The sequence below is a fragment of the Dendrobium catenatum genome, unplaced genomic scaffold (genome assembly GCF_001605985.2).
Source record: "Dendrobium catenatum unplaced genomic scaffold, ASM160598v2 fragScaff_scaffold_817, whole genome shotgun sequence".
Classification (NCBI taxonomy): Eukaryota; Viridiplantae; Streptophyta; class Magnoliopsida; order Asparagales; family Orchidaceae; genus Dendrobium; species Dendrobium catenatum.
In genome coordinates this window covers 1,191,211-1,211,540 of record NW_021319279.1, presented here as the reverse complement: position 1 = coordinate 1,211,540, position 20,330 = coordinate 1,191,211, and the positions used below count along the sequence as shown (strand labels likewise).

Below are 20,330 nucleotides of genomic sequence, written 5' to 3'. Positions count from 1 at the left end.
TTTATCGTCGGCACCAACCTAAATATCTATCAACACCGACTTATATATGTACTCTCTCCCCATTGCTCTCTCAATCGCATATAGTAGAAATCTCAACAATGAAGGACGACATCTAACTTACAATGAAAGACAAGCCAAGAAGTCAAAAATGATGGGACGGGATGCAACAATGGCATGATTTTCATTCTTCCATCCTAATTATTGTCCAGTAGGGTATCAATCTTAATCTAGGCTCAACTGTCAATTAATTGGTATCAATCAATCTCAATTGTTGCCCAGTTGGGTATCAGTTTTAATTAGGTCTAATTGTCAACTAATTGATATCAATCAATTCCAATTGTCGCCCACTTGGATATCAATCTTTCAATCTCAATTGTTGTCCAATTGATATCAGTCTTAATTAGACTCAACTGCTAACTAATTGGTACCGATAAACCCCAATTGTCGCCCAATTGTGTATCACTATTAAGTAGATCCAAATGTCTTCTAGTGTATATCAATCTTTATCTTCCACATTAACAAACCTTTAATCTAGCCTCCCTTACATGCAAATGTTATTTTTTTGTCAATATCGTGTATTAAATGCGACTATTCATAAGATGCATGAAAATCTATCAAATTTAACTACTATGCATTTACTTCAAAAAAATCATATCATTTGGACTTTGGATTTAGTCGAATTTGATTTCGTTGAGTTCGTATTTTCGAGACGCTCCTCAGTTTGACTGTAAGTTCGCTGAAATCGGAGATCAGGTGATTCCGGGTTTAATTTTTGAAGTTTCCGGTTTGATTTTGCCTCGAGATTCGTGACCAATCAAGATAAATTTTTGATGATATATCAATCACGATTTATTATTCTGTGCTATAAAAATATATCATCTCATCCCATTGTTAAGTATCCAGCTAAGTACCCACACTCAGTACTCCTTATATCCAACACTTAACCGGACCATTCTCCCATCTAATATCCGTACAGAATAATAGCCCGTAACAGCACAAAATAATTTTACTCGTAGCTCAACCAAAATTTCTTCCCTTAAAAAATACTCAATTCCTTATACCTTCGCGGCCAGATCGTGCGCGCCCCGTTCTACTCCACTCCCGTCTGTCTCAGTTACAGCCGAAGGACTTTCCTTTTTCAGGCTTCATTCCGCGGCAGCGAGATTTTTTGGCTCCACGCGCTCTCTCTCTCGGCTCTGTGTTTGATCGCCGGTGCTGTGACTGGCAGAAATGGCAGCCAGTGGCGATAAGATTGACTACGTTTTTAAGGTGGTGCTGATCGGTGACTCGGCGGTGGGGAAGTCTCAGATCTTAGCGCGGTTTGCCCGAAACGAGTTCAGCCTCGACTCGAAGGCCACCATCGGGGTCGAGTTCCAGACGCGGACCCTTGTCATTCAGCACAAGAGCGTCAAGGCTCAGATCTGGGATACAGCCGGTCAGGAAAGGTATTCCTCATCCTCGATCTCACACAGAGCTCTGAAAACCCTACTAGTTCCTTTAGATCTGGTATCTGGTAATAAAGTATGGCGGTCTGTTGTGGTTCTTGGCGCATCTTAATATTTCCAATTTTCCATACTGCATCAATGCTGCGTGTGACCACTCGGTGAACTTGTTGAACTCATTGACATGAGTTTGATTTTTTAATGAGCTGCAAGGCGATCCTAAACGTTCATATAGGTGCATTATTGCATTTCCTTTATTTTGGGAATAGCCCTAGGTTTTTATGGAGCGATTGGATTTAGTCAACAAATTTTCTATTCAGGTGGGTGAGTTATAATGGCTTATAGAGGAGTTGGTTGATGATTTATTTGTGTCTTACTCATCTTTCATTAATAATGTTCCATATCTTGCCTAGTGTTGACAGCAGAGTTAGTACATAAGCTTAATACCTCCATGCTCACCAGTTACATAAATATTGTCACCTCGTGTAATATTAGTGTTTTTTCTTCTTCAATTTTGATTATAAACAATAGGTTACCCGTGTTTAATTTTGTTTGAAACCCTGTAAATCAATGAGAATTAATATTAGATTGGAAACATGCATGATTTGTATGTTTTGACTAGTGAAAGACTAAAGATGATGTTGAGCAGGTTAATCTTGAACTTCATTAAAATATTGGAGTTTTGATATTCCAAGTTGCATGATTGATGATGAACTTATAAGTCTTCAAAGAAAAGATGTTTTACACCCATATTAGCATGATTCTAATGTGCCAAGTTAGCCTGAATCGAGTTGAACCAAATTATAACCATATCATTTTGGTCGAGATAATTGCCTCAGTTTAGACTGCTTGGAAGTCGCAAGTTGCCAACAACAAGTTGTTCGTAGAAGACCCATGATTCGATGAAATCACTTGAACAATGTCTAGGAACCCAAAGAGGCTCTCAGCCTCTCATTCAAATTAAACAAGTCATTTAAGCAAAATTCATCTTTAATAGCACTTAGCCTATGGTACTCAACAGTCACACCTGGCCTACTAATGTATAGAATCCATATCCAACTAGAGAAATGAGGCGATCATCTGAGTAGTCATATCAATCCAATATTCTTAACTCGATGATTGATCGACCAATATAATTCACCCTAAGTACCCACCATACTCATCAAAGAGAAGCTTGATTTCATGACAGCTACACTAGCAACTATAGTAAATGTCTAAGTATTGTTTAACCCATCCTTTATTTTTCACTCTTGTCGATAAATTAGCTCAAGTGTTATGTGATCCAGGAGATTTTGCCTTTGAATTGCCTACTCCCATTGTTCAGTTCACCCTTTTAGGGAGGGTCCAACTTTGTATTTTGTTCACTATTCACTAGAGAGAAGTGGAGAGGCTTAACTCATCTTCTTTTCCTTCTCTCTAGCTCTATTGCCTTGTTGTCCCTATTAAAGTTTAGCTAATTTCTGTAAAAAGGGGATCCAACAAATGCATTATCCATTTATTGTATGTGTGTGTGTGTATATATATATGTGTGTGTATGTATGGCATCCAACTCATCTAAGGCTTGATGTTGTTGTTGATGTTGTTGTATGTATAAATATATATTTACATGATTCAGCTTTAACCAAGCTTACATTCACAAGCAAATAGAGAATTTGTGCATAACCAAAGAAGCTATAAATAATGTGCACTAGAAAATTGCACTCATCAACCCTTCTCAAAACTCAAGTTCACTCACACAATTTTGAAAGATGATTATCTCAATAATATCTTCTTCTCCTCTTTTTCACCATGAAACCTTGGTCGGGAGTCAGGACAATATGTCATAGATACCAATCCTCTAAGAAAACCCTTAGTTAATAGGCCACATGAAACTAGAATTTTAGGTAAAATCGATGCAAAAATCCTCTGCATGTAGCCGTTAGATACATGATTCTTGAGAACATGTTACATAAATTAGTAGATGTGGCTTAGATCCCATTATATGAATCCCATATGCATGCATTAAAAGGTGGATGTCTGGCTTGAAGCACATGATTCAAGATAAGTTTCTACATTTATCTTAATTGTTGATCTCGAGGTAGAATCTTAACCATCATCAAATATGGATTATTATGGGCATCTCCTTCATAATATATTGTGTCAATAATGTAACACAGCTTTTTCGATACAATACTTTACACACAAAAATGAGTTTTCCAAAATATATATCTAACCTTTAGACTAGAGTTGAATGATCGACCTTTCTTGTTATATCCTTCATTGATATAAGGAACATGATAAAAGATAGCATTTGCTTATTTATCATTGTTTTTGATGAAATTTCTATAATTGTCATGGTGATTACTGAAATTATAAACTGGAAAAAGGAATTACATGGTGATTGCTTATTTGCTTATTTGTCACTTGGAGAAACTATTGATGGACCCTTGTTAAGGATCTCCAAAGTTTGATCTTTTCTTTCTTCTTCTGTCAAATTGTTTAGGAAGTGATTTTGTTTTTTTTGAATTCATTCGGTAATTGATAAACTATGAGTTCAAACAAATTCAATGAAATTTTATAATTTTTTAATATAAAATTTGCAATTTAAGATTCAAAAGTTAGTTATTTTGTTGGAAGTTGGTCGTAAAAAATTAATTGATCATAAGGATAAATTCATTTGATCAATCCTTCGCCACGTAAGGCCAGGTCCAAGAGGTGCCATGCAATCCACATTTCAAAGGTGTTTTCAGGCATGTACTTCACGTCCTAGAGGTAATTCCAAGTCCAAATAAAAATTCATATGAAGAGGTTCCCTAATGCAAATACCTTTTTTCCCAACCGCCAGCCTCCATTTTTTGAAAATTTGTCTTGTGTTTCTACGCATATGATGGAAATAAATGAAATGAAAGCTTTTGATTGTATTTGTGTTATTTTGGTCTTTTCTTTTCTCCACTTGGTGGTGGGCCACTTATATGGAGGTTTCGAGGCCGACATGACTTGATTATATGCTTTTATTGATGAGACATCATATAATGAAAAGAATTATTTTTGTATCATGTATCTAAGTTGATCTTTTTACATTGAAATAGCGGATGGTGTCCTCTACCACCATCAATATGGTGGCTTAATGGTCTTAATTGCCACAATCCATCTTTCACATTCATCTCCACTTTGTTTTTACTGTTTCTCCTTCTACTTTCCAAACCACCAGAAAATCTAGAAGTTTTAAATCATAAGCCATTCTCTGAGCAATGGTTTCATCTCAACCTAAAATCACTAAGTTACTGTTCTTCCAATTTGTTTACCTCCATATTAAACCTTAGTAATGTTATTTAGTTCTATAAGTCTCCACACTTCACTCCGCATATCACCAAGATCTATGCGTCCAACCCGTCAGTTACACCCATTCTTATCCATATTAGTGCCATTATCTCTACAATTTTTATTAGAAGTATAGATCAATATCAAGATCAATGAATAAAAAAAAAATACAATCTTGATGTTTCTACAACGATTAATATAAATGCAAATTAAACTAAATCAATCTGTTATGAGCCTGGAAAACTTCAACACAACTATTATTTGAAGGATAATATTCCTGGGTTTGATAAGAGGCTTAATATTGAGGTGCTTTGAAATTGGATAAATGTGTTGAGAGTTTTCTTGAAAGATATAATGTTTTATTTCAAAAAGATTGAGTTCGCTAAAGCAAAATCAATGGGATTTGCTTAATCATTTTGTTAAGGTATTGCTGATAAAGTAAAGTCGACCTGTCCTTACATGAAATATAAATGTAACTTTATATTTTCATTCATAGATTAAAGAGATTAATTATATGATAAATTTAAGGACTTAACACATAACATTCATAATGTGTTTGAATGTTTTATTTTGTTTGAAAATATGTCACCAAACTACATTTTACTAATATAATTTTGTTATTTCATTAAATGTTTTAGACTAGAAATAAAGCATAAATTATGCTATGATTTTAAAGAAATCAATGAGATTTAATGTTATGGTTTAGAGCTTTAATTTTTTTTTTGGTTGGCCACCTATTATGGCAAGTGGCAACACCATCTCTACTATCTTTTTCTAAGGAAAACATCTTCTACATCCCATCAACAATATGCTAAATAAACACTAATATTCCCTAAGATCAAATGTGAGCTCATTAAAGATGTAGTTTATAAAATCTACAAACCTCCATCTAATTTTGATTCAAATTTAGAAAGTAATCGTCAAATGGAGAATAAATTTATAACTAACATAGAGTTTAAATCTAAATTTGAAGTTTAAACTTGTTGTAAGATTTACTTCATAACCTATCTTAGAATATGGCAAAAAACCTATTTATGCACTTGAACAAGTGAATATAAAATTTAACAAGAGTTTAAACCTTGATCTTGAACAAGTGAATCTAAAATTTAACAAGAGTTTAAACCTTGATCTAAGATTGAATGGAGATGTTATCTGAACTTGAACTAGAATCTGAGTCCATACTTGTTGAAGTTTTTAAATCAATTGAAAAAATTGATAATATAACTCGAGTGATTATCTGTTGATATTATCCTTACGTTGAGAAATAAAAAATTATATCAATTTTACTATTTTGATTCTTAGCTTGTTTAATTTGTAAATTTGTAAAAAAAGTGCATTGAAAAAGGCAAATTGTCTCAATACATCCTGGGAACTTTTATGATATCTTCCTTCATGTAAACTTAGTAGATAGAACTCTATATATCAAGTTGATTTCAAAAAAAAAAAAAAAAGTTGATTTCAAAATTACATAATTCATTAAGGTAGTTGCAAGATTGTGAAAATAGGACTGGATAACGAATCAGAAGGAGAGGTTCACGGTTCGATGATTCAACCGGGTTCAAATCAAATGGCTTAATAAATATTAATTTTATTTTAATATAATAAAATAATAATAATAATGTTGGCTATCATAAGATTCATAACTATCAATTTTCAATTCTTCTCCAAACAAATCATCATAATATATCAGTGTATAAACATGATTTTAATATTATGAGTAATTCTATTATGAAGCATTTTCATTTGTCTTATGCACAATAGTAAGATGGTCCATTGCCTCTAACATGAGATCCAATGAGCATGAAGCGTTGTGTGGGTGGAAACTAAAAAACTAAATGAAGAAAATTCATGGAGAAATGCCAAGTCATAGTCATGTTATTAGAAAGTTCAATCGATGTCGTTTACACAAGACATAAGAATCATTGATTATCTACTCATACATATTTGTGAAGTATTAGTTGGTATGACTTACACTCCAATAATTGCAAACAAAGGGAAGCATCAATATAAACACTTGAAGCAGATACAATTGATTTCCTGAGGAAGAAGAGTGCTTCATTTTAAAAGTTTTCTAATGCATAGCCTATCCAGTATTGACCTATGTTTCTAGTGTACATATTTATTAGCATTAGTATCTATGAAATCGATCAAAATATCTAATCATGTGTGCCTTAATAAGCAACAGTGATGTAAAAACGGTTTTAAATCTTATTCAATAAAATAAGAGATAGAAAACAACACAGTGCTACCAGTATAAATTAAAACAGTAACTATTTTTAAGATCCAATAAAAAGTTTTCAGGTTTCCAGAAAAGGAGAAAAATAAATAAAAATTATTAGAAATGAAGCTAACAGTTTGTAATAGTTTGGGTGAGTGCAATCCCTATATCAATGAGAGGAAATGGCCAAACATTCTCGTTGAAGAGCTGGAGGTTCAGGTAATAGTGGTTTACTCGTATCATCCAGTAGTTTAACCTTCACTACTTTTAAGGTCTTCGACAAAAGAGAGATGCAAGAAGGTGACACTGCAAACTCATGAACACTGGACTCGGGAGACTCATGACCTGGTAGAGGAAGGAGAGAGCCGCGAGGAGATATCTCGTTTTGTTTTAGGGTTTGAGATTTTTAACTTTACTAAAATGATAGTGATTATGAGATTTCAACCGTCAGATGTGCGATCAACTGCTCAGAAATGGGGGAATTGTGAACCGAGCGATTTTTTTCAACGTGGTTGGTTTGCCGGTTATTTGGTTCAACCAGCGATTCAGCTGGTTTTTGCCCGGTTCGACTGCAAAGAGATTTTAGTTATAGGATTGGACTGGTCGCCGGATCGGTTCCCGGTTCAACTGATTGAACCAGCTGGTTTGGTCTAGTTTTTAAAACCTTGGGAATTTGATCAATCATTTTGATTACATTTTTAAAAGATTGTCCATCCATTTGACATGAGAAAAAAACTTTAGGGAATCATATAAATATCCATTTTAAGTTTCCTTCGTCTTTTTCTCATTTTGGAATTATCCGGTCTATGCATTGTAAACATATAATAATGTTTTCGTTGCCCATGCAGCATAATATAATGCTGTTAATATCCATGCTACTTTACAAAAAAAATATTAGTAGCTTACTATTAATTATAATAGTTATATACTATTATAAATGTTATTCTATAGAATTTATGGAATCTTATAAATATTTGCACTTTCAAGGAATCTCTTAAATATTTATTTTAAGGGTTTATCATCTTTTTACCATCTTGGAATTTTCTATAGTCTATCTATTTAAAATATATGATAATGTTTACATTATTCTATATGCACGGCATCCAAAATGCATTAACCATCATATGAGCGATTTATACCAGAATATTTTTTTGGATGTTTATTATTATTAATTAGCAAATTTAAGTCTATTACAACTGTAACAGAATATATGTGGAGTTCAAATAAGGCAACGAGTGATTTTAAATATGTAGAGTATATAAACTTAAATAGTCCATGATAATGATTCAATCATCAGATCGTGAAGAGATCAAATGAACCATGACTTGAAACTTTGACGGTTTGATATGTTGATGGATATTATTAATGGTGTTTATTCTCATATCATATGATTGAGATTAATAATTGAGTCAATATGAGTCTATTGGTGATGGTGGATTGTGAATTGAATGCCTGGTAATCAAAATCGGGTGGCAAGGAATTTGAACGGCTGGATGAAGACAAGGTCAACAAGATAAGCTTGAGCGGGCAATCTGTTTTATTTGAATGACCAATTAAGACGATGATGAATTTTGAATTTCAAATTTATTTTTGATAAGTTTGTAATGTGAACTTTAAACTTAATATAAGAATTCCTTGAATTGTGGAGCTAGTCCAGGTGAGATATGGTTAAATTCAAATAAATCCTACTGTTATTTGCCTATAAATCTATATACTTCCTGCAATAAGATTTACTAAGATCTTCTCCCAATCCTTCCCCTCTATTCTTCCTCCTAATGGTCACTGGTTTAAGGAATTGTCGCCTCCTGGTTTGTTTCCTGTAGCTTTACTGTCTTCTATAACCTCCCAAAACTGTTTTAACTGCTCTTGCCACCACCTCTTGCAAAACTCCCAATCATTGACCACTTGCGATTGCCCTTCTATAGTTAACGTGCAGCCTCCTGCTGCTGTTGGAATTACATAGACAATAATTTATAATTTCAATTCCAGCTACCTAGAATCAGAAAACAAATAAGACCATCTTATTATCGAACAAGTGAAAATCCTAATTTGATGTGCAAATGCAGAATGCAACAAAGTGCTTGCTATCCATATTAGAAAATCAAAATCGAAGTACAGAACATGTTGTACACAATAAATAGAACAAATTCATGGGCAAAATATACTACTACTAGAAAGAAACACTTTAGGTATTTTATTTGATTGTTTGATTATTAAGGCACCTCCATAAAATTATTAAACTCTTGTTATCCCATTTTAGCATTCAATGTAGAGTTGAGTCATAGCATAAAGACAAGCCCTTATTATTAACTATATTTCTATATAAGTGATCTCTTGAGAATGTTCTCGATTAAAATAATGGTACATATTTTACTTATTTCAAAGTTTAGAGAAGAATTTGCATTTGGATTTTTGAATCGGATAGTTTCAATTTAGAACAATTCTTTTTAGGAGGTCAAATGAAGAAGATATGGAACATTGGATTCTGTGAAGTTCAGAAACACTTCAAACTATTTTATTTTGGGTTAAGTTTAAATCTAGAATTTGAATTGCTCATTTTATTAGAAAGTCGGGGCCTATATTTCGTCAACATAAGATTGGAAAAAAGGGCTCCCAAAGGAAAGGGTTTATATTATAGCAAATAAAAAACTATCAGTCTCATATTCTAGAACTAAGGAGGTTGGAAAGTCCCTTTTTTTCCTTATATGGAGAAATAGTTTCATAGGAGTGAAATTTTCCTTAAATGGTGACTCGTGATCTGGGGTTTAGATCAAAAAGTTGATTCGTCAGATCAATCATGATCATGATTAGGGCATGTCATCAAATCATAAAAATATCAAAGGGATCATGATCTTTGGAATTTTGATGATATGATCTATCGATGAAGATTGTCAGTAGTGTTGATTATGAGATCATGTTGAGATTAAAGATCAAGCCAACAATAGCCCATAGGTGAAGACAAATTGTAAATTAGACGCTGGCCATGAAGATAGGGAGATAGAAATTTTGGACAATGAGATGGCGGTAAGAACAGTAGGATAGACATTACTTACCAACCTTATATGCGACCAATTGAAGATAAGGATTAATTTTGAATTTATTTTAGATAAAATTTTAATTTGAATTTTAAATTCAAGATTTGGTTTTTTTTTTTTTTTAAGATTTGGTTTCCTTTAATTGTGGAATTAGTCTATAGTAATAAGATAAGGTCAAATTCGAATTAAATTTATGTTAGAAGTTTCCTATTTTCTGTTATAAAATTTAATTGTCCATCTTCTCTCTCCATCTCTTCCTCTTAAGTTCAATGACTCTAGTGATTGTCAACCCATGTCAGTCCACCTTGCACTGCTCTATCGCAATCTCTAACTGTCTTCACTACAGCAAGCCACCTGTTACCCTTCTATAATTGTTGAAGCTTCCACTTGTTGTACTAAGGATACAACAACAACAACAACAACAACATCAAGCCTTTATCCCACTACGTGGGGTCGGCTACATGAATCCTTTTTCTCCATTGTGTCCTATTAAAAGTCAAATTATCGTTTAAATCTAATAAAGAAAGGTCATTTTGACCTCCATAATTCAAGTTTACCTTCAACTCCCTCTCTAGTCTTATCAACAAGAAGAATATCATCAGCAAAAAGCATACGCCAAGGTACATCCTCTTGCAAATGTCTAGTGAGAACATCCATGACTAAAGCAAAAAAGATATGGGCTTGAGGCTGATCCTTGATGTAACCCAACCGAAATAGGGAAATACTTGGTCAATCCACCTGGTGTTTGAACACAAGTAATAGCTCCTGCATACATATCTTTAATGATTTGAATATAAGCATTATTGACTCCTTTCTTTTAAACTCTCCATAGCACTTCTCTTGGAACTTTATCATATGCTTTTTCTAAATCAATAAATATCATATGTAGATCCTCCTTATTTTCTCTATATTTCTCCATCAAACATCTTAATAAATGTATGGCTTCCATAGTCGACCTACCCGGCATGAATCCAAATTGATTTTGAGAAACATTAGTATCACGCCGCAACCTATGCTCCATAACTCGCTCGCATAGTTTTAAAGTATGACACATTAACTTAATACCTCTATAATTCGCACAATCTTGTTGTACTAAGGATATAGAAACAAAAACATAGCAATCTGGAATGGCATTTCCAACAATCCAGAATGAGCAATGCCATCTTGTTGTCCAACAGGGGGAGGTCATAGATTTCTATAAAGATGCAGATTACAATAAAGTTCTTGTTTCCTGGGAGGAAATGAAAATCAAAGAATAGAAGTTGTTGAACACCACAAAGTAGCAGACCAAATTAGGAAATCCATCAATTATGTTTGAATCTATTCATAAAATATCGAGTAAATAATTTGCTGTAGTCCTAGTTTTTCAAGATTGGAAGAATTGGTGTGATTTCTTCCTATTCTAGCTGCTACTCCCGAGGCAGTCTAGTAATTTATTACACATTGGTGTGTAGCATCATTAGCATCCATTTCTTGTGATTCTTTGCTGTTGACCCATAACTGTTTGCCAAACCTGACCACCTCTGTTTGGACCAAACCAACCCCGCGGCTCTAACAGAAACTACCCACGATCTCGCACAGTTGTCGCACTTTCTCGACAGAAACCGCTCCTCACGACTTAAAACAACTAAATCTCTCATTCGGCTCTCTCACGCACACACAGACGCTCTCAGAACCGAAAGAAATCGCAAGAGAGAAAGGGGTTTGCGACTTACCTCTTCCTTCGACGCCGATCTCGCAAACCCTCTGCCCTAGCCGACTGCCGCTGACGTTCAAACTCCGACGACCGCCGTCGTGCCTCCATTCCCGAGCCCAAACACCGGCTTGCCTCCTCCATCTTCAACTCTAGCCGCCGAACGACCCGTGCCCTAGATCCGACTTGCCTCCATTCATCCATACACCGCCTGAGCCGACGTCGCCAACCTCCCGCCTGAGCCGCTTGCCACCGACGAGGCTGACACCGAGACCCCCATCGTGCGTGACCCCGAGCCCGATTGGGCTTCTTTCGATCCTCTCCCTATGTGTGTGTGTGTGTGTGTATATATATATACATTTTATATAATATGATATGTAAAAAAAAAGAGAAAAAGATAGATGGAAAGAAATGAGAGAATTTTCAAAACATGTGTCATGACATCAAAAGATTTGAAGGAAGTCCCGGGGTTGATTCGGTCCCCTGAAGCCCTCGGTGGTCGAGATTATCCGACCGAGGGAGCGTAGACACTATTTTTCCAATCTCCTCGCCATCAATTCGCTCCGGCCGAGTCGAGCCAAATGGCAAGTGCCCTCTTTACCTCCCGGAACCGGGGAGGGGACGTCGGAAGGCTGCCGAATTTTCACAGGAAATAAAGATTTTTTTTAAGATTAATCAAAATTAAGTTAAATTTCTTAAATTAACAGGTTGCGCACATTAGAAGACTTGAAGACTCTTTTATGGGATCGATTTGCTTTCCCAAATCTCATCGCCGTCGATTTATTCCGGCCGAGTCAAGCACTCCCTTACCTCCCGGCATCAGGGAGGGGACGCCGGGAGGTTGCTGAAATTTACTCAGAAATTTAAGACTTAGCTAAATTTTGGGAAGATTGAAAAAATAACTTGGAATTAATTAATTGAATCAAAATCCTAAATTAACTAAGAGCATTTAATTCAACACTAAGTCTCTTAATTAATTTAACTAACCAACTTAAACAAAATCCCTTAAATAAAATCAACTAACATAAATTGGAATAATCACTTAAAAAAAAAAGAGGGGAAATCATGTACGACTTCATAGATCTAGAATATTTATGATGGTTAAGGTGGTGGAGGAAGTGATGGCTAATGAGAAGGATAAATCTTTGATCGTATTGTTCTCAACATGTTTGAGATGTTTAACAACACTTTGGAAAGATTATAGTCGATTGAAGTTCACAAATCTATATTATAATTTTTGATATCAATGAATTATATTTGGACCAAGACATCTTACTTATGTTGCTGATGAAAGGTCAAGATCAATTAATAAATTATAGTGTTAGGTTGAGCCAACTTCCTACAAATATGAAGTAACTTCCAGGGCAATTGATCATAGTATCATAAGTGCAAGCCATCATGTTATTGTTGATGTTATAGAGCATTAATGATGTGTCAAACCAAGCTCCATTACTTAATGTATGCTTGTTAATGAATATGCTAAATAAGAGATTATAAATAAGACACTAAACCAGTGTTGTTCTTAATGCTCCTTAACAATGTAATCAAGACATGTGTGTGAGTTAGAAATATAAATGTGATAAGAGAATTATCTTGCTCATGAAGGAAATAGATATAAGTTTTATTATATGATCTTCATCACAATGATAAGATCATATGATAGCATGAACATGATTATAGAGGCTCAAGATTCGAAGGATAAATATGTTTAAAATGAAAAAGTGAAATCTAATACACTTTAACGCCACCAGATCCGCAACATGTGTACAAGCGGGCAGAAGGCGTTCGTAGGCCCTTAAATGAAATCTTGGACTATTGTTAAATGAAATTACTTGATTAAATGGATCATATTTAAATATTTCAAAATGCCCCCCTTATGTATTAAATATAATTCCTTGAATTAAATACACCCTGCATGTGCTCTGACAAATATAATAAATTTATAAATAACAAAGTCCGAGAATGTTGCGCATGGTCAAATGCTCGTTAATATAACATTATATTTGTAAACTAAATACTACCCGCATGTACTCCAATCGTTACATATAAGTCCCAAATCCAACGATTCGAGAATGCTGTGCGGGCCAAATATTCAGGTTTCATCCTCCTTGAAAGGACTGTAGTCAACACAACTTGAATTATAAAATACCTCTCAAAATCCTACAAAAATATAAGTGATTTTAAAGCCACCCCGATGATGGCCGTGTTGACATAAAATCTCAACCGGAGGGGTCAAATCTCAAACTCAACAAAATTCTAAATCTCTAAAATGAAAACTTTCACTTAAAAACTTAAAACTAAAAATCATCCACCTCCCACAACCATTTGTCGGGGGTGATAAATTTGAAATTAATCTCAGCTCATAAAGAGCGAATACATGTCGGGTGTATCACTTTGATTCATCCTCAAACACTCTCTTGTCAACAGGGACGTGGCACATGCCCTCTGATCGGGTGGTTTTGCCGCAAAATGGCACAATTATATTACGATCATGGCCAAAGCCCGTAGGTTCCCTAAAGGCGTCAAACCATTGAGCGATGAATCATAGGGTATATCTGATAGGCATAAAGCCCTCTGTCAGCTAAGGTGGATTCATATATATCCTCTTAGACAAATACCAACCTAGGTCTACAAGGTATTCTTGGACAAAACAACCCATGGCTGTCGATAAGGTGCCTTTTGTCAGGTTGGGTCGACTACCTCCTCTGACTAAGTAGACCAGGGATCCTGACAGCCCGGGACGACGAAACCATGGGATCTTGATTAGGCTCGTCTTCATTCCCCCCACCACCAGTTTTAAGTTTATGGTGATAAACTCTAAATTCCAAACTTCAAAATTTAAATCCAAGATTTAAACCCTAAAACTATTACTATTATACGATGGGTTTATAAACTATTTGACCTCCTTAACGACTAGCCTTAATCGAAAGTTCTCTCCTATTATCGGGAGGGGTAATTAACTATAGGGGCTTGCCCCTATAGGAAACCAGAACTCAGATAAAAAAGTCCTCACAAAATGAGGACGAAATCTCTGGGTAGTGTCTTATCTAAAACCTAATCCGCCTTCTGAAAATTCCCTCTGAACCTAATCTCGTTAAAACTCTTTGATGTCATCGCCACAAAAACACTAAAAAAAATATATAGACGGATGATGTGGAGAGGTCGGGATCACATCAAAAATGGAATTTTTGAAGCCCACATTTGCGTTTTTCATAATTTATGAATTTTGATTTCTTTGTCGGGCATTTTTAATCTCAGTGTCTTATCCTCTAAGTAGCTTCTATTTCTCCACCTGGGGTCTTCTTATGGCTAATAGAAAGTGATGTGGAACGACTTAGTTATAGCACATCTTAGAAATAATTTATCTACCTCCGCTTCCTCTCGCGACCAAACCAACACCCACACGACCTGCATCCCTTACTTCGCTCCCGTCCCCACTCCACGCCTATGATCCCGTGCTTGGCCTTGAGCGCAATCCTGCACATGGCGTCCAACCCGATCTCGTACGGTCTGACTCTACTTCCTCTCGCGACCATACCAGCGATACCAATTTGCTCCAGCTCGATTTTGCTCCCACCCCCACTCCCACGTCGATCCGCTCTAGCGCGATCCAGATATTTGAAGAAACTCCTGAGATGATGTGGGGAGAATGGTATGAGACGATGATCAAGGATCGCATGAAGCATGAAACCCATACCTTCAACATCCTACTTCATCATGCCTGCTGAAACTCTGAGTTCAATTCCGCTGCAACCTGGTTTCGAGAGATGAAATAAAAAAAACCTAGAACTGAATGCAATCAGTTTCAATACTTTGATCGTGGGATTCCTTAGGAAGAAGAGATCCAAGGAATTGGTTATGCATTGGAGATGCTAGACCTTGGCTTCAAACCTCCTGCAAAATTCTGATTCATAGCCTTTTCAGGGATGGAAGAAATGAGGAAGCATGTGATCTTTTGATGAATCTCATGGCTAAGGGAATGGTGAGAGATGAGTTTGATTGCTTGGTAATGATTGAAAAGCTCTGTGAGGAAGGAAAAGCAGAGAAGGGATTGGAAATTCTTAGATTATTCTGGGAAATGGGGAAGTCTGTCGGAGTGGTGACCTGCACTACTTTGATTGAAGGTTTGAGGAATTCAGGCAAACTGGATGAAGCTTATGGAGTAACCCAAAAGATGGTGGAGTGGTTCGAGAAGATGCCAAAATTCGGATTGAGTCCAGATGACGTCACTTACTCATCCTTGATCGATGCTTATGACCGCATGGGCAATGTAGAGATGGCTCTTGCTTTATATGATCATGCATGTAACCGGTAATTTCAATGGTGCACTCAATGTGTTCGAGGAAATGAAAGCACTTGGTGTGAAGCCAAATTTGGTCACTTACAACCAGTTGGAGGTCATGGGTAGAGGTGGAAGACCATTTTTAAGGAGACGGTTGGTAATAAGACATTACCAGATAGAATTACTTATTATGTGCTTATCAAAGCTTATTCCCAAGCTTAGTATTCCGTGGATGCCCTGACTGTGTATAGGGAGATGAGGCAGTCCATGGCGCTCAATGTGGTTTTATATAGCATGCTTTTGTCTCTGTGTGCTGACGTTGGGTATATTGATGAAACTGTTGAGATTTTTAAAGAGATGGAGGGGTTGCAGGATGCGTGTAGGCCTAATGGTTGGAGTTATTTATTTGTTATTACAGTTTCTTCTTGTGTTGGGAATGTTGATGAAGCTGAAAGAATGTTGGATGCAATGATTCTTGGATCGTGCCTCAATGAAATGGTTGCAGCAGGGGAAGGGTTGGTTTGGTTGTTTCCAAAGTACAATCTTGAGCCGAATGGTTGCAGTTTTATGTTGTTATGAAAGCGTATTCTGTATTTGATCGAATCATAGAAGATGGGCTTGAAACACAAATATTATTACTTACATTTCCTTTTGGATGGATATGTGAAGATTGGGTAGATTGATGTTGCTACTTCTGAAGAAATGTAGCCCAATTTCTATACATTCAACATACTTGTGTCAATACATAGCAAGTCCCGCAGAGATCGGAAAGGACTAGTTCAAAACATGTTTAGAAATTCATTAATGAATAAGTTGGTGGGCATACAATAAAGAAGCAAAATCTTCGACCCAGGAGGATTACTCGTGTTCCTACACCTATCTATCTCCCAATGATGCCCCTCGATGGAGTCGAGCTCTTTTGACGTAAGGGGAGTATGATGTGGAACATCTTAGTTATAGCACATATTATGAATAATTTATCTACCTTTGTACCAAGCTTTCTAGAAAGCTCTAGAATATTCTAAGAGTAGATTATATATATTGGTTGTAGTAGGAAGGGGGAGATATGAAATAATATTATTAACTTTTGAGCTTGGTTTGTTCTCCAGTTGGGCCTTCCTTCTTGCATCCTCTTCTCAAAAGATCCACTACATACGTCAAAAAGCTAAAATCAGACTACAGCGATTCCTGTGTACGAGGATTGCAGATTCTTTGTTGGCTTCAGTTTTTTCTTCCTCCTGTGCTACCCTATTCTGTTCGATTTTCTTCAAGTTTATGAATAAGGTTTGAGGTATATGAAAGAGCGATTCCATGACAAACAGGATTTTTTTTACTTAGGATGTGAATGCCATTCTTCCTCATCTATTTTAGGATTTTGATTTTGATCAAATGGGAGATCTGAAACTCTCCCTAGAGGATGGAGCTTGCTTTCTTGGTAATGTTCTCCTTTTATCTTTTTTTTTTTCTATTCCCGTCCCTGCTCCTCTTTTTTTCCTTAAAAGTGCAGTTGGCTTCTTTCAAATCTTCTACAATCTAGAAATCAATCCATTGCGACTTTCATTATCTTTAATTTCTTGTTAGTTGTTACTAATATTCAGTAGAGCTAGAATCTGTTCACTTGAATTGGATTTAATAAATTTCTATTTTCATTAAAAGTAGTAAATTTTTATTTTGAGATTAATACCTTGTTTTTTACATTTGTTGCGTCAGTTGGTTCAATCTAAATTTATATTGTGTGCTATATCTGCACAACAAATCTTAGATCTATGTTACAAATTGTAAACTGTAAAGCATTCTACACCAGACGAGAATCCTATTACATTACAATTAACAAGACCTTTCATAAAGCAAAATCTTATGCTATCTTTGTTGATTATAAGCCTACTTATTGCCTCTGCGCCGCATCCCTTTTTTTTATACGTCTGCTTACTGCCTGTGTGTTCGCAACGTAAATGAAGATGTAAAGGCAGAAGAGAGGTGTAAGAAAGACAAGTTATGAAAGTGTAAACGAAAACCTATATCCATGTTTGCTTATGGTTCATGCATGCGCAGCATATTGAACTGGCACATTTTTTATTTTGTTTGTGACTTTAAGTAGGTTAAAAAAAAAGAATTTTTCTGGCAAAAAGATCAATGACTTCTGATAACCTAATATTCATCCAAGTAGGATATGGCTGTGTAATATAGGATTTTATTTTTCATCAGCTTGTTTATGATTTCTTATGGTTTATATGACATCTTTTCTGCTAGCATATTTTATTTTTTACATATTTACTTTTGAGACTCTTTCATATCATATATATTTTTGTGTTGGCACGTTAACAAGAGCTGTAGCTTTATTGCAATGTTTGCCAACTGCTATGTAATGTCAATTATCAGGATATGCTACTTTGGCTTTTGCACTGACAAACTTTTACAGGTATAGAGCAGTGACGAGCGCATATTACCGAGGCGCTGTCGGTGCCCTGCTCGTCTATGACATTACCAAACGCCAGAGCTTCGATCACATACCACGATGGTTGGAAGAGCTACGGGGCCATGCCGACAAAAATATTGTTATCATGCTGGTCGGGAACAAATCTGACCTGGAAGATCAAAGGGCAGTGTCAACTGAGGATGCCAAGGAGTTCGCGCAGAAGGAAGGTCTCTTCTTCTTAGAGACTTCGGCCCTTGAAGCCACAAATGTTGAGGCTGCTTTCATGACCGTTCTTACCGAGATATTCGGCATCATCAGCAAGCGAAACCTTTCCGCCGATGCACAATCCAACGGAGGCGGTCCTCCGCCACTTGCCGGAAAGAAAATAGTTGTTGCTGGTCCTGCACAGGTGATCCCCAAGAACAGGACGTGCTGCCAGTCTTCCTGATTCTATCATTTGGTATCTCTTCTGCTTCAGAGTTCATTTGTGCTTTATGGATGGGCATGACATGTGTTTATTTGAGCCATATTTTGATTGTATTTTTATGTACTTAGTTTTCCAGATTATAAGGCTTATAGTAATATCTACTTCACTTCTGAAAGAGAGAGAGAGAGAGCACAAATGGGCTAGTTGTTGCAGCTTGAGATTAAGAGAGAGCTTTTGTCCGTATCATAGCTATGAACCTGTAGAGGAGGATACCTTTTTTTCTCTGCCAGGTGTGTTGGCGTTCATTGTTTTGTGTCTCTGCATTCATATATGTAATTGGCATTATATATTTGTGCTCGAATCTTTGTTTATCTGATATGATCATGACCAGTTTCTATTAACTTGTTTTGTCTCGAACTAGCTGAGGATTTGGCTCGAAGCGTCTAACTTGTGCAGGTCATTAATAGATTGGGCTTATTTTAGCATTCTTTTAAGCTTTATTGTAATTCCTACGTTACTCGCAATTTTAAATTTGATGCGATTCCTAATGTAATTTACTGTGACTATTCTATATGCTATAAGATCATGACATGGGGTTTTCTTCTCTTCTTTTTACCCTAATTTCTAATGTAATCTACTATATATATATAGTGCTTTTCCTTATCAAAATTATAGTTTATTGTGTTATAATTGTGCTTGCATGTTTATAGCTTGTTTGATAAAAAATCCCATTGCAACAAACTTGTTAAAGAACTTCAATATTTAGGAGTTCACAGACAAATATTATAACATTACACAGGGAATCATGTATATAAGATGCCCTATAAATTGAGAGATTATTCTGTGCGGAGTCTTGATCGAAGATGCATCCAGTTTTTGCGAAAGCGAAGTGGTGAATAATAAATGCGCTTTTATTGTGTTTTTAGCTATGCACACTCATAAAAAGTGAACGATTCTTTGGTCTTGATTCCGCACGTAATAATCTCTCTTATGAATTAGTGATAATTTAATACATCAAATAAAAACAATCAATTCTTGTATATCAACGCTTCACTAAATAATATATATCAATAATTACTTCACAAATCACTAAAAACTTAATGGCAACCTTCATATCATTATAATTATATCAAATAATATTATAATTCTGACAAAGCATTAATTGAATTTTAAATTAGATGATTATAAACCCATCGAATAAAAGGAAGAGTATTAACTATCTTTTCTTCTACAAATTTGAATGAAATTATTGCGCCTCCTAATGCTAGAAGTCATTGGTATAATATGAGGGAGAATAAGGAGAATCCTAAGTTCTAATTAGAATATCAAATGGGATTTGAATCTCATTCAAGTAGGCTTCTCTACACTTTCAGATTCCTTGATACAAACATAAATAATGTTAAAATAAACCGAGATAAACACTAGATTACAGATAATTGCAGATGGTGATACCAATCAGCACTAGATTATTCATTAATATCCATTAATTTTAAACCAATCACCACCATCTTTTATAA

The 20,330-nt window shown here is 35.6% G+C and overlaps 1 protein-coding gene across 1 annotated transcript; it reads left to right on the top strand.

The window, feature by feature from the left end:
- The first annotated feature begins 1,035 nt into the window (after positions 1-1,035).
- Positions 1,036-19,214, top strand: LOC110096426 (ras-related protein Rab11D). The gene is made up of 2 exons (XM_020822377.2): positions 1,036-1,445; positions 18,390-19,214. The coding sequence occupies exons 1-2, from the start codon at positions 1,231-1,233 to the stop codon at positions 18,832-18,834; spliced, it is 660 nt and encodes a 219-aa protein (XP_020678036.1). The 5' UTR covers positions 1,036-1,230; the 3' UTR covers positions 18,835-19,214.
- Positions 19,215-20,330: the final 1,116 nt, after the last annotated feature.

Bases quoted from the DNA above. Each gene is read 5' to 3' on its own strand.
- LOC110096426 (XM_020822377.2), top strand. From the start codon at position 1,231: ATGGCAGCCAGTGGCGATAAGATTGACTACGTTTTTAAGGTGGTGCTG. The intron at 1,446-18,389 runs GTATTCCTCATC...AAACTTTTACAG, and splicing joins GATACAGCCGGTCAGGAAAG to GTATAGAGCAGTGACGAGCG.